This window comes from Orycteropus afer, unplaced genomic scaffold (genome assembly GCF_000298275.1).
Source record: "Orycteropus afer afer isolate SDZICR_OR568_19922 unplaced genomic scaffold, OryAfe1.0 scaffold00135, whole genome shotgun sequence".
Taxonomy (NCBI): domain Eukaryota; kingdom Metazoa; phylum Chordata; class Mammalia; order Tubulidentata; family Orycteropodidae; genus Orycteropus; species Orycteropus afer.
In genome coordinates, this window is record NW_006921722.1 from 4,904,786 (window position 1) to 4,919,153 (window position 14,368).

The following is a 14,368-nucleotide window of genomic DNA, read 5'->3' on the forward strand; positions in this document are numbered from 1 at the left end:
AGCCACTATGCTACCAGAGCTTATTCAACAAATATTTATTTGAGTGTCTCTTTTGTAGTAAGCAGCAGTGGAGAAAATAGCTCAAATCCGTCTGATGAAAGGAGAAAAACTGTACAGTCAACAGACAGTATCTGACACTGCTCAGTGCTCCAGAGAGAAGCACAGCAGGGCACTTGCAGGCAGAGATTTCAAGCTGAGGTGTTCTAAGAAGGTAGTAACTGGAGAAAGACCTCAGGAGATCAGGGAAATTACTGGGAGAAGAGTAGTCCAGCTAGGGAGACCAGCAAGTGCTGAGAGCCTGAGGCAGAAACAAGCCTGGCCGGAGAAAAACCACCGGGAAGCGCAGGAGTAGAGCGAGTGGAGTAAGCAGAGCCTGGGGGGCAGGGGACACAGCGCAGGCCGGGCAGGCCACGGTCTTGGCATCCTGTGCTACTGAGGGAAGAGGCAGTGTGGGAACCGAGCGGCCACGCGTCTGACGTGTCATTCTCACAGGAACACTCTGCTGAGAATAAACCGAGGGGCAGAAGAGCAGAGCAGGGAAGGCTGCTGTGATACCGCAGGTGAGAAAGCACACCACCTGGAGACAGTGGGGAAGTGAACGGCAGACTCGGGAGACATCCTGCAGGGGCAGCAGAAAGGATCAGGGGAGATGGGGGGAGAGCGAGAGAGGTCGTGCGGACGCCCAGACTGACGGCTCCAGGGGAACCGCATCAGGAGACAGTGATCAGAAGAGCAGATGGGGCTCCACGAAGGGGCTTCTCAGAACAAGGAGCTGAAGGCCAGGGCTAGAGACTCAAGGAAGCTGCAGAAAGTTGGAGGCTGCAGCACTAGGAAACTGAGGGACACGCAAAGGATAAAAGCAAAAAGGTGGACAGGAAGCCATGAGGCTACAGTGAAATTCAAAACATGAACTTGTATAAAACTAAACAGTACCCTGGACTTTCATCTTTGTTTAATTTCTTCAACAAAGCTTGACAGCCTGGAAACAGAACAGGCAAACAGAAAGACGCGCTGGCAGAGAGAAATACAGGAGATGAAGGCCGGCAGACATTATGAAAATGGCACAGAGGATATTTTTTAAAAAGCCGACTGTGGCAACCAGGCTGAGTAGGAGTGAGGGAACCCAGTCTGGGCTCCTGGTCTGAGGGACTCGGGGGCTCTGAGATGACAGCAGGCTCACTGCTTACTCAAAATAAGGAAACACAGGCATGAAAAAGAACCAGAGGGCAGGGCCAGGAAAGCGCATGTCAACTCTGAGGATACTGACTGCAGGACCGAGACGGCTGGAGCTGCGGCTCTGGAGCCAGATAAGGGCCCTGCCGGAGAGCTCAGGGCTGCACATGCAGGGCAGGGAAGAGAACGCGAGCTGCACACCAGAGAGCTTCTAGGGGACACAAGAAACAAAACGGCGAGGAGGGAAGCGCGGGAGGGAGGACAGAGAGCAGAAGAATCCAAAGCAAAGGGCCATCCTGACCTCACTCCAAGTCCAGGTCAGCTGGGGGAACGGGCTCAAAGGAAGACGACCCAAATGCACCATGACCAACATGCCACATCCGGACCCAACAATTACATCAATTCCTGCAACAGACAGCCTGCGACCACACTCCCTTCCTCAGCTGGCCTTGGCCTCCATTTCTTTTCTTCCACTACACATCAACTCAGTTTGCAAAGATTCTGTGACAATTATTACGCTCTAAGAGAGTATCAATGAGAACAGACTTTTTCAGTCCTGTGTGTCCCCACCGAGACTGGTGATGCACACAGGTCCAGTCAACTCTTCAGAGGACTTAGGTTCTCCTCCTCTGTACAGGTAACCAAGAGGGCAGAGTCGAGGCAGGGCTTCTCAACCTCAGGCACCTAAAATTGGGGGGAAACCCCCCCCGGGGGGAAGCCGGCCCAAAAAACAAAACAAGGTTGGCAGCATCTCTGACCCTGACCCACTCACTACAGGCCAGCAGCATCCTCCCAGTCATGACAATCAAAAATGTCTCCAGACATTGCCAAATGTCTCTTTGAGGGGCAAAACCACCACTCATTGAGAACGACTACTCTAAGGGTCACAAACCTTGCGGAAAGGGGGACAGACCACATAGGACTGCCTGTAGCTTTAATGTAATTAACCATGAGGCAATGGAGAAGACAATGGGAGTGAGAGAGAGAGTAAGGGCTTCATCCTCAGCACACAGGACGCCTACCAGAAAAGCTTCCCGGCCTGCGCCTCTCCGCCCCGTATGTAGTGCGTGATTTCTTTGGTGAAATTCCACTCTTCTTCTAACAGATTTTTTAAACTATGGGATGCTTGAGGTAACTGCTGTAGCATTTGGATCCAGCTTCTCATGTAATCAAAATAGACCTGAAATACAAAAATGTAAAAGGAGATCACAGAGCAGAAGTCAGTAACTCAAACTGCCCCCCATGTTCCCATGACAGCTCCACGTCATAGGGAAAGACTGTTAAAAAGCATGCAACCCTGAGAAGCAAATTCTTCGCTGCTATTAGCTGATGGTCACATGAGCACATGTTAAATTACAGGACTCCTCCGGAACTTGCGAACTCTGGAGGCACAGTGCCTAAGGCATTTGACTGCTAACCAGAAGACTGGTGGTTCAAACTTCCTAGGCACTCCTTGGAAGGAAGGTTGGGCAATCTACTTCCAGGGAGATACTGCCTCAGAAACCCAAAGAGGGGTCGCTATGAGTTGCAATGGACTTGACAGCAGCGAGTTTGGTTTTTATTTCTTTCTCAGCAACTTAATACATTGTTCACAAATCCTTTGGATTCTGAAGCAAATAACTTAGTAATCACAATGTACAGAAAAGTACCACTTAAAATTTAAAAAGGCATCACAATAATGTTGTTGTCGCTAGGTGCCGCTGTGACGTTTCAACTCACAGTGACCCTATGCACAGCAGAATGAAACACCTTCCGGTCCTGCGCCAGCAATAATACTGTATTATTATTACAATAACAGCACCCAGAAATAGTCATTATTAATACACTGAGCATTATTTCTTCACGAGGTTGGAATCATTACTTGTTCAAGTTACATGTGTTAACATTAGACAGTATATTATGTGCTGACAGAGGAAATGAAACACTTCTTCCTACCTCCTACACATACAGATTTCTGTGACATAATTTTTATATTATTTTATTATATAATAAACTTATTTATATAATAAGATTATGATGTAAAATATACCATAATATATTTACATGTATTAATTATAATTATTACATTATAAGGTGTATGATCTATAAACAAAATACCCAATCGTTCTGAAGTGGGTTCTGTGCCCACCGTAAGGTTACAACCGCTTTCCCGGTCCTGTTTCTTATTTTCATTTCTCTGTTGCTTAGAACATTTTAACACCTAGGAGTTGTTAGGTTTTTTTGTTTTTTTTTTAAATGAACAGGTTTTATAATTGCTGTATCACCAAGAAATGGGGGGAAGGGAACAACCAGTAACTATCTATGAACTTCTACTTAAAGGATAACATGACAGGGTATAAAATGTGTGACTCCCACGTTCTCTCCCTAAGAACTTCTGAGACATCACTCCACTGGGAAGGCAGCCAGCTCTCCAGTCTCTCCTCCATGTTCAGGGGATCCTGTCACTGTTCCAGATGTCAGTTACTTCATCAGCTACATGTTCACTGTTAGGAATGAACCATTTCTGATATCCAGTAATAACTACCAATACATAATTTTGAATCTTTTCAGGAACATTTTCTTCTGGGTCCTCCATCTCTAGGTTGGGCAGTGTGAACCCATGGTCCTAGGCCCATTATGAACTTAGCTGTGTGTGGGGAGCCAATGATCATTGGGTCCGTGTTACCCAAATGATACAAGTCTCTTAAATACCAGGCCCAGGGCCTCCCTCCTATGTCTTCCATTGTTCCCCCATCTCCTTGACTTCTCTGAAAGCTGGCCTTCTGCTGTTACTACTACTCCCTCACAGTCTTCTCCAGGGACAACTGTGGCTCTTACTGTATACCCAACATCTGTGAATGGCCAGTACAGTCTTGCTCCCTGCTGCCAGTTTCAACCATTACATTTATACATTCTTAAGAAACACAACCAAACCAACCATCTTTCAGATCTATGTTACCACATGGATCACTGTCCCCCTTTATACCATCATCTGCTGACTTGGTCAGACTCTGGCACCTGACTTACAGGCTTCTCTTCTCCCAGGTTCAGTCATCATGCTGTGGACCTTCATATCCATGGCCGACCCATCATAGGCCATGTCACTTGAGTCCCTGGACTGTCTTCATTTCCAACACTTCTGCCCAAGTTTCACGTTGGATCGTATCACTCTAACTCCTTCAACTCCAAAATCACCAATTCAAATGCCCTGATGCTAAACCCTCTCTTCCTGCTTCCAGCATATTTGTTCAACTGCTACCACAACAGTTCTCTTAACTTTGTGTGGCTTTCCACTCCAAAGGTTTATTTACTTCTCACGTCTCCTACTCTTCCTTTTTTCCATTTCCTTCATACTCAGTTTAGATTCTATGGGTTTATCAGTTCTACAGAGGGACGGCCCTCAATGAGATGGACTGACACAGTGGCAGGAACAATGGGCTCAGGTATAGCAGAGATTGTGAGGCTGACACAGGATGGGGCAGTGTTTTTTGTTCAATTGTACACAGGGTCACTATGAGCTGGAGCCAACTTGATGACACATAACAATAACAACAGCAGCGGCGGCAGCATCCTTATCTTATGCTAAATCACCCCATCACCATGCTGTACTCTGCCACCCTCACTGCCTTTTCACCTCAGCTGTCAGTGAAAACCCCGAAGCCAGATAAGCCCAACTATCCCACTCACCGCACCCACACTCAAGAAGCTGCGGGTCACAAGTAAGTCACATGACAGGGAGACATGGCTATGCTACACCATCATAACCACCAATCCCATGGCTGCTGAATTTCTGCTCTCAGCCTCTTCAATTTAAAAACTCTAATGCACCATTGAGTCGGGTCTGACTCGACGACACATAACAACAACAACAACAACAACAACAACAACAACAAATGCACCATCATCTTCACCACTCATCTAGCTGCACAAGTCAAACACCCAACAGTCACTCCAAATACCTCCCTCTCTAATCACTGAGTCTAGCCAATCTCATCTTCTAAATTTGTTCTGAATCCTGACATTTTCCTCTAACATATGACCTATCACTCTAGTCCAAGGCCCCTCCGTGCACTACGGAAACAGCATCTCATGGGTCTCTCACATCTGTTGCTCACACTGTAGCAAGAACGAACCCTTCAAAAACCTTTCATTGGGACTTTCATTCTGGCCATGCCCCTTCCCAGCCTAGCAGTATGTGTCAGAACAATGCAGCACTAATACAGTCACGCTCTCCTGCAGTCCTCTCCACGGTCCTCTCTTCCCTCCCTCCCCAGAGGCAACCATTATGAGTTTAATATGCAACCTTCAAGTTTTAAGAGAATCTGTTATTATATAAATTACAATACATAGTATACTATTATTTGGGGCAAGTTTCAAAATTTTACATAAACTGGATCATAACATACATATCAACCTTCACATAAACGCCAATGCCCCTTCCTCAAAGAAGCTATCCCTAAGCTCCACATGAGCTGAAAGCTCACCGGGTGTCTATAAAGGCTGGGCCTCTCTGTCGTGTTCTTCACAGCTGAGGTTGTATGTCTGTATGATTACTTCATTAACAGCCATCTTCCCGCTACTCTTAGACCCCATACGTGCGTGAGGCTCACCGTGGAATCCTCAGCACCTGTATGGTACCTGGCACAGAGCAGGTCCTCAGGAACCTGCGTGACAGAAAGCTGTTTCCATCTGCTGGTTGTTCCTTCTTTCCGACAGGAGCACTGGTTACACATATGCCCACTCCGCCCTCCATGTGGCTTCACCACCACCATGGCTGACAAGACCCACTTTCATAGTCTCATTCTTTTGAAAAGCTTTAGGTGGTTTCCTGAAGTCTGTCTGCCACGTGTTCCCACATTATATAGTATGTTTATCGTTCAGCTTATTTGGAGGCTGAAAGCAGGAAAACGGGCTGAGATAGCTCCCAGCTTCAGCTACGTTTCCTGCCTCAGCTGCTCGCCATGTCTGTTCCTTCCTCTATACTGTGGGCATACAGGTCTGAGATTTTTGAAAACAGAAGGATGATAAACATAGTACACGATCCCTTACTCATAGTCTTTCTGCATCATAACTTACCCATCATTGCATCTTCTCCCTCTACCGGTACTCTCACCCAGCAGTCTTCCTGGCTAGTAGCTTAGACTGCAGACAATAAAAATGTCTCTACTTATAGCCCTTCTGCCCTGCAGCTGTGTAGCTCCAACAGGATGTCTGCGGAACTCTCCTGACACCACAGCTGGACTCACTGCTGCTGGCCCACCGGTCTAATGGGTGCGTGGAGAGCTGTGCCCATCCACACTGCAGTCTCACCTTCAAGGCAAATGGCTGCCATGGTTTTATTGCTTGGGGCCTCACTGGTACAATGAGTTTCTTCAGTCTCCATTGCTTCTGCTGCTTTCAGTGGGCTCCACGGGAAGGGTATGGTGGTGAACCTAACGGGACTGCCTGCTTCTAGGCCACTGACCTCCTTCCTACCGAACCACTGACTTTGTTTGACTATTCCCAGTCCTCAAAACAGGCCCTGCCCTGGTCCTTCTAGGGCACAATGGGGCAGGATTTTAAAACCATGGGTAATCCCTGCTGTCTGCATCTGTGAGATCACAGAGATGACACCGAGGGAGACCATCTTATGCAGCTCATCGGGAGCACAGCCAAGCTGCATTCAAAGCACCTTCAACACTGACAAGCTGTGGCTTTTGGTAACTCGCACCACCTCACTTCAGGACGCCCACAGGCACAGCGAGGGCACTGAACAGCATGACCACAAGGGCCTTTCACCTGCCTGATTCCACTCCTGGACACCTCGGCCATGGCACAGGAAGAGCTGCTGCACGGGCCCCTCTAAGCCCGTCTGTCAACAGTTGGCAGAGGAAAACCATCTTAGCTTGTCTCTCCACACCTCCAGTTTAATCATCCATCAAGTGAGAGAGAAAACACTTGTTCACTGTTTTCTACCCTAACTTTTCCATGACAAAGATTTTCATGACATAATGTACATTTCACCCACTCTGGTGCTCTAGGCTCCCTCCCCTAAATAATTATGAAATAACTTCAAGCTCGCTAACATGACTTCTCCAACATGCTGGCTGTCAGAAGCCCCACTCTGTCACATCCTTCCTGCTCTAGCTTCACTCTAGCGGCCAGAATGGGAAACATGTGTGCTCTCAGCCTCCACCACAGCTCCAGCAGAGGCCAAGAAGCGGGCTGCAGAGTCTGCTGCTGGGGCCTGCAGGGGCACTCTGGCTGCCTGTAGCTGGGCTGGTAAGGTCCTCTTCCCCATCGCCCTTCCCCTTTCTTCCAGCCTAGAAGGTGGGGGGCGAAGAGGAGGAAGGCAGGGGATGGCATCTGAAAGGGCCACAGTCTCTGTGGGGCAGGGGACCACGGAGATGACCAACAAGGATGAACGCATTCCCAAAGCAAACACCTGTGCGTGCTGTGGTTTCTGTATCATTCCCTCAACCTGCCCTATTAGGTAACCACACACACTGATGAATCTGCTCACAAGTATTTACTGCACAGTAACACTTGACCAGATCTTGTGAAAGACAGAAGAATTTCTAAACCTCACCTCTGGCTCGTGAAGCCTCAATCTAATTAGGGAAGCCTGAGGACAAATCAGTGGCCTGTCATTAAGTGTTATATCTGAGTTCTAACTGCTATGAGAGAAAGGACAGGCAAACATCAACTAAGCTTTTAAAAAGTAAAATAAAGCTTCCTACAGGAAAAGAAAATTTGAAAGAAGTCCTCAGTGGACAGAGGAAGAGAAAAGAGGACATTCCCAGCAGGAAAGAACAGTGAGATTCTGCACAAGTACAGACGCTGGGAAGCACAGGAAATGGACACAGCCAGAGAAAAGACAAGCAAGCCTCTGCTCAGGGAGAGATCCTGCTAAATTGAGCTATTCCTGACTCTTAGAAGGTGCCGGGCCCCTCAGTGAACTTCTAGCTTGTTCCCTGCGATCCAGCTTCCTCCTGGGAAGAACTTCCGCACTGTCCCAGGCTAGCTCGGGTCTCCCTGGTAACCCACACTCCGCGGTCAGATTGTGCACCACGCTGGACGAGGAGCCACTCTCGCGCACCACTGAATTCTCAGAGCCCTGCAAAGTCCCTAGAACATCCCAGGTATTCAAAACATGGCCCTCAAGAGATGACCAGATAAAATGGGCCGGATTACGAGTCCACTCTAAGTCGTTCTGTTCTAGGACAGACAACTGCATAGTTAACAACCAACTACAGTAAGATGGCTCAACATTCCTAATTTAAAAACAACGGGATAAAAAATACCGTGGACTTAGGAAAATCAAGTTTAGTCTAATCCTGGATGAGAAGAAGCAGATGACAGACACCCCCGCCGGGCCCGAACCCGCGCACACAGGGAACCGTGCTCCCCTCACCATCAGCATCTTGTGCAGGTCCTCCTCGAAGGCGTCCATGTTGCAGTCCGTCTGCCCCAGGCCGTCCAGCAGCTCGCGCAGCATGAACTGGTAGTACTGCTTCATGAGGAGGCCGCCCTTGAGGACCTCCTTACACTCTCTCACCAGCTGCGGACAACAAGGACAAGGTCTGTCATCTCCCACCTCGGCACGTCGCAGGGCAATTCTGCCACCTCCTTCCTCGAGACCATCAGGGAAGCCTGCCTCTGAAACCCTGAAGTGTTTTCCAGATTCTTTACCAGTTCACTTCATAGGAATGTCTCCGTGGTCTCAAGGGAGTAAGAAAAAAGCAGCGAAAATAAAAACATTTCATATTTTAGCATCACTACAGGGAGCTCTGGTAGCATAGTGGCTAAAGCACTTGACTGCTAACCAGAAGGCTGGCGGTTCAAACCCACCAGCCACTCCTCGGAAGGAAGGTTGGGCAATCCTACTTCCGTAGTGATACTGCCTCGGAAACCCAAGGAGGGGTCGCTATGAGTCGGGGCCGACTCGACGGCACATAACAACAACAACAACAACAGAAAAAACATCATATGGGCAACCACTGGTTTGCTACCATATATTCTAGGTATAAATTTACAGGGAAAATAAATTTCTTCAAATCAAATCTGCTTTTCTACTAATTTATATTATAAGATGAAATACTACAGGAAAACATCCTAATGAAACTGGCTATTTTCTTTTAATAAAAAATGTAATAAAACGAATATTTAAATATACTTACACACCACAGAGTACGGCTGACTTTGTAATAATTTAGCATAGTTCACCCATTGTGATTTGGGGTTTCTACCTCAATAAAACTCCAATAATAAGAAAAAAAGTGCAATTTAAAAAATGATGCATTAACACACCAAAATTAAAATAAAATAATTAACCTGATGAAATTAAATGAAAGCCAGGGAACAAAACAAAATGAAGGACAAAACAGCAGTATATAGGCCAGGATGTAAGGTTGCAAAGGAAAGGAGGCCAAAAGCAGACTGCCTGCGAGGTGTCCATCAGTCACATTTGGAGATACCATTCCCTTAAAACTCGTACCCTGGGTAGGAGATGATACTGTTACATTAGGGTTTTCTTGTGTATAATCTGGTGAAAGTTCACAGAGCAAATTTATTTTCCACACAGCAGTTCTTTCACATTTTGTTTCATGACATTGATTGTAATCCCCATAATGTAACAGCTCTCTTCCCACATCCTCCCTGTGGTTACCTTTTCCCTGTGTCCTTCTTGTTAAATTAAAGTACAACAGTCAAAACACAAAAGGACCTCAACAACTGTTGTTGAGAAAGTAAACTGGTACAAACTTTCTTTAAAAATATAAAAATGTACGACTCATTTACTTTCATGATTTTATAGTCAACATACGATCAGAGATGCAGATGAGGATTTATACATACAATGAAACCTGCAACAGTTGGAACCTGTGGAAGGCAGACACTGATAGAGGAAGGAAACAGAAACACTTTCCAGCGATAGAGACAGAATAGTGGTAAGAGTGCATGCATCCGTCCAAGGCAGAAAACTTGTGAGACCCGAGTAACAAAGCAGTCTTGTCAAGTTGCAGCTCTCACAGGTTTACCAGACACCTATTTACCACTACTATTTAAAACAACCAAACCACACCCATGGCCATGCAGTCGATTCCAACTCAGAGCAAGCCCCGTAGGACAGAGTAGAACTGCCTCCTCGGGTTTCCAAAGCTGCCTCAGCAGGTTTCGTTATGGAAGCAGAACACCACACCTTTCTCCAAAGAGCAGCTGTGGGTTCAGACGGCTGAGCAGCCAGTCTTCACACGTAGCCGGGCGCTCAGCCACCGTGCCACAACCTGGACGCACGCCTCCACACTGTGTTCCGACTGCACAAACATTTCTGTATCAAAGATGTCACTCAGGTATTTATTAACTCAATCGATGAATGAATTCAAGCGCAAGTTTCCATTCTGCTTCTACTCTTAGTTATGCTACATTAATCTATGTATTTTTTTTTTCAAAATGTCGTTAACACAAATTACTATTTAATCCTCACAATACACCCATCAGGCAAAAAATAAACTCTGTCTTGTTTTACCAGTTACATTCCTGAAGTATTGGTTCTGTGGGAAAAGGAATAGTAAGTATCTCTCTAACTACTATGCCCTATAACAGCTGTGGTGTGGATGACACGTGAAAAGCATGGTCAGAGTGGCAGGTGGGCTAAGAACCAGGACCAGGCAGTGAAAGGGAAGTAGAGCTGAAGAGAAAACAGAGGTCTGGTCAGTGCCCAGTGGGGACCGAAATGACCGATGAGGTAAGGGACCCCGTTCCACGTGACCTCCATTAATCACCCTATTCTATTCTAACGAACCCCTCCTCCCAATAAAATCCTACTTTATACTTGTGTTATGATCTATGTGCCCCATCACTCCTCCATCTCTACCCCCACGGATGTCCTTCTCAGATGCAAGCCGCCCCAAGCCCTAGAGGATGGGCAGACATTCTACAAACAACATACCAACATGACTTCATAAAAAGTCAGAAAACTGTATTACAGGCTGTAAATGCCAGTAAGACAACATCACAAAGCATAAATACAGACCCTGTCACTGCAGTTCCCCTTGCAGGATCAAACTCCCTAAAAAGATCCCTTCCAGAACTAAAAACAACTAAGAAATCAGAAGCTGGCACTCCTGCTCACACCACACCACTGCTTCAGCAAGCAGGAATCCCACACGCTGCCTCTGTGTATGCTGAAGACACAGTGCTGCTTACACGGAACTCAAACAGGACAGAAAACAAAACCAGAAGAAACGTGAACCGCATCCTCTTATGAGTGAAACCCAAGTTCGTACTCATAGACTGGTATTCCCAGCACATGGAAGGGCCTCTATTATATCCTGTCAGAAGAAAGCAGATGACAGAAAGCCTGGCTGGTAGCTTACCTCTGAGGCTACACGTGACGAGTTTCCAGTACCTGAGAAGGAAAAGCTTGGACACCCTGCCCTACACCCATTTGTCACTATTTGCAAACATTCGAAAAACAAATCCTCAAAGTAAAATGTATCAGCCCGCGGGATGACGCAATAATCACTACAACCGCCACGCAGCCTGAGACCCACCTGCTTGATGCTCAGGAGGGATGGCTCCCCAGCGGGCCTCTGCTCCAATCTCAGCTTCAGACACTCGTGGATGACGTGGAGGAGCACGCGGCACAGGACTAAGAAGGCAGGTTCAAACGACGGCAGGTCCATGGAGCGGAGCTCCTCCCAGGAGACAGCGCTGCCCTTCTGCTCCCGGGAGGCAGGGGTGCTGGACAGCTGCACGTAATCCGAGCCCCACATGGGGTCTGGGAATTCTGAAAACTTGCACCAAAGTTACAGACAGATAGGGTGAGAATGCAGGAGGCCGGCCCAGGGTGGTGCTTTCAAACTATCAGTATCTACAGTTTGCTGACAAAACTATGAAACTACCGTTTTACAGGAAAAGAGATCATCTTTACAGTAATTCAACATTTTCAATACAGACCCAAAAAGTTTTAAGAGTGTTAGAAAACCTTAATAAGAAATCAAATTGCAATATTTTATCAAAAAGTATATTATGAAATAGATCGAGTCAATCTCTAATATTTTTCACAATTAATTTACTATAAAATACGTGATAATTAAAATGATCACAACATTTTTACAGTTACATGCAGTATTAGCCACATCTCCAGACTGAGAAAACCACAGAATTATTCAAATTTGAGAGGAGATTACAGAATCCAGTCACAGCACACCCTCAACCCATTCTTTTATCCATCTGCTCTCCTCAGATCACGGATGAGGCTGATAAAATCCATCAATCAGTCAATCACAAAACTGAGCCGACTGGCACCCCTCAGGGCTCTGTGATCCCATGCTTCTGCGAATCCTGGTGTTGCTCACCATTCTCTCAGTTACCTTCGTTACAGGCTGATCTCCTTCCCACAAAGCAGGGACGCTAACCCTTTCCCATTGTTAAACCTTCCAGCAGCACCACCCTCGATCCCATTCAAAGGCTTCATCTCCTTTTACTAAGAGGCCATCAAAACTTGAAAACCTCAACTGCCTTTCAACTTAAAGTATCACCAATTATAGCTGTTCTTCTTCCTAATGCCACTCGTACCTACCCTCCCTAACATTTAGTGAAATTTTGGAGAAAAGATTGACGTTGTCAAAGATTTCGTATTACCTGGTTCCATAATCACCATCCTTGGAAGTAGCAGTGAAGACATCGAGGACATATTGCACTGGGCAAATGTGTTCCAAAAGACCTCTTTCGAGTGCTGAAGAGCAAAGATGTCTCTGTGAAGACTAAGGTGTGCCTAACCCAAGCCATGGTATTTTCAATCACCTCATATGCATTTGAGAGCTGGATAATGAACAAGGAGAACCAAAGAAGAGGTGATGCTTTTGGGTTGTGGTGTTGGTAAAGAATACTGAAAGTACCGTGCACTGCCAAAAAGAACTAACAACTCTGTCCTGGAATGGGTGCAGCCCGAAGGCTCCTTAGAAGCGAGAAGGGGTAGACTTTGTCTTACCTATGTTGGTCATGTTGTCAGAGGGATCATTGCTTGGAGAAGGATATCATGGTTGGTAAAGTGGAGGGTCCAAGGAAAAGGGGAAGACCCTCAATGAGATGGACTGACACAGCGGCTGCAACGATGGGCTCAGGAATGGCAAGGACTGAGGCTGGCACAGGACCAGGCAGCGTTTCATTCTGTTGCACACGGGGTCGCTATGCATCAGAGCCGACTCAACGGCACGGAACAACTACTAACGGATCCTCCTGCTCCTACCCTCACCTTCTCCAATGTGCTCTTCACACAGGAGCCCGGGATCATTTCACAACACAATGACCGTGCCGGGGAAGCCCTTGGAGGGGCTCCTGGAGACTGGGAAGACATAATTCAAATCTCGGCCTCTGAGGGTCGCCCCAGTCCACCCAACGTCCAGAACGTCCATGGCAGCACGGCCCTCGCCCACCCCACCTGCCCAGGCGCACCGGCCCCTCAGCATCAGCACCACTAGTGCTGCCTGCGTCTCCCCTCAGCTCTGCCACTCACTTCCTGTGAGCCTTTCCCGGCTCACCTTCCCCTCTAGCAATTCCTCACCAGCGCACCCCACTCCTTGCATCCACACTTTGCAAGCACTTGTTTGTGGAGAGCTTCATGAGGGCAGGGGCTTCAACTGTCTCACCACTATTTTCTGATGACATCTCATGCCTGCCATTTAGTACAGGCTGTCAGTGAATGTGTGCTGAATGAACTAACCAACAATACCACCTCTGAAACTGTCAAGGACTCCCCCCACCTGCCCATTTACAAAGTAAAATCCAAAGAACTCTGCTGCACATCCAGACCCTCCAGGGTCACTTCTAACTCTCCTGAGCGACCTCTTCAACCGTGACATTCCTCCCCATGACACCTCCAGCTTCACAGGCCCTAGGTACACACCCCTCCTGAACTCCTGTGCTCAGGCTCACGCCAGTTCCTCATCTGGGCCTGCTCCTCTCCTCACTCCTCAAATCCCATCTTACTCTCCAAGGCCCACATCGTGATGGCTGTCTGATGACTCTGTCCTGCCCCATAGCACGCTGAATACAACTCTCTCCACCCTGAGTTCACTCCGATTTTCCTGACAGTTAGACATGGCATGCTTCAATAAGAAAAGAAATCAAGGACCCCACATCAGTAAACCTGGTTTCAAGTTTGCTATGATTCTGGAAACATTACTTAGCCTCTCAGGTTTGATTTCTCCATTTTAAAAATAAGGCAGCCTCT

At 47.1% G+C, this 14,368-nt stretch overlaps 1 protein-coding gene across 1 annotated transcript in view; it reads right to left on the reverse strand.

The window, feature by feature from the left end:
* The window catches only part of MAP3K4 (mitogen-activated protein kinase kinase kinase 4), a 109,339-nt gene that overhangs the window by 62,829 nt on the left and 32,142 nt on the right, over nt 1–14,368 (reverse strand). The window contains exons 4-6 of the mRNA XM_042781574.1: nt 11,685–11,927; nt 8,546–8,692; nt 2,196–2,353 (exon numbers count right to left, since the gene is read on the reverse strand). Of these exons, the coding sequence (XP_042637508.1) occupies nt 2,196–2,353; nt 8,546–8,692; nt 11,685–11,927 (548 nt within the window). The remainder of the gene's footprint in view (nt 1–2,195; nt 2,354–8,545; nt 8,693–11,684; nt 11,928–14,368) is intronic.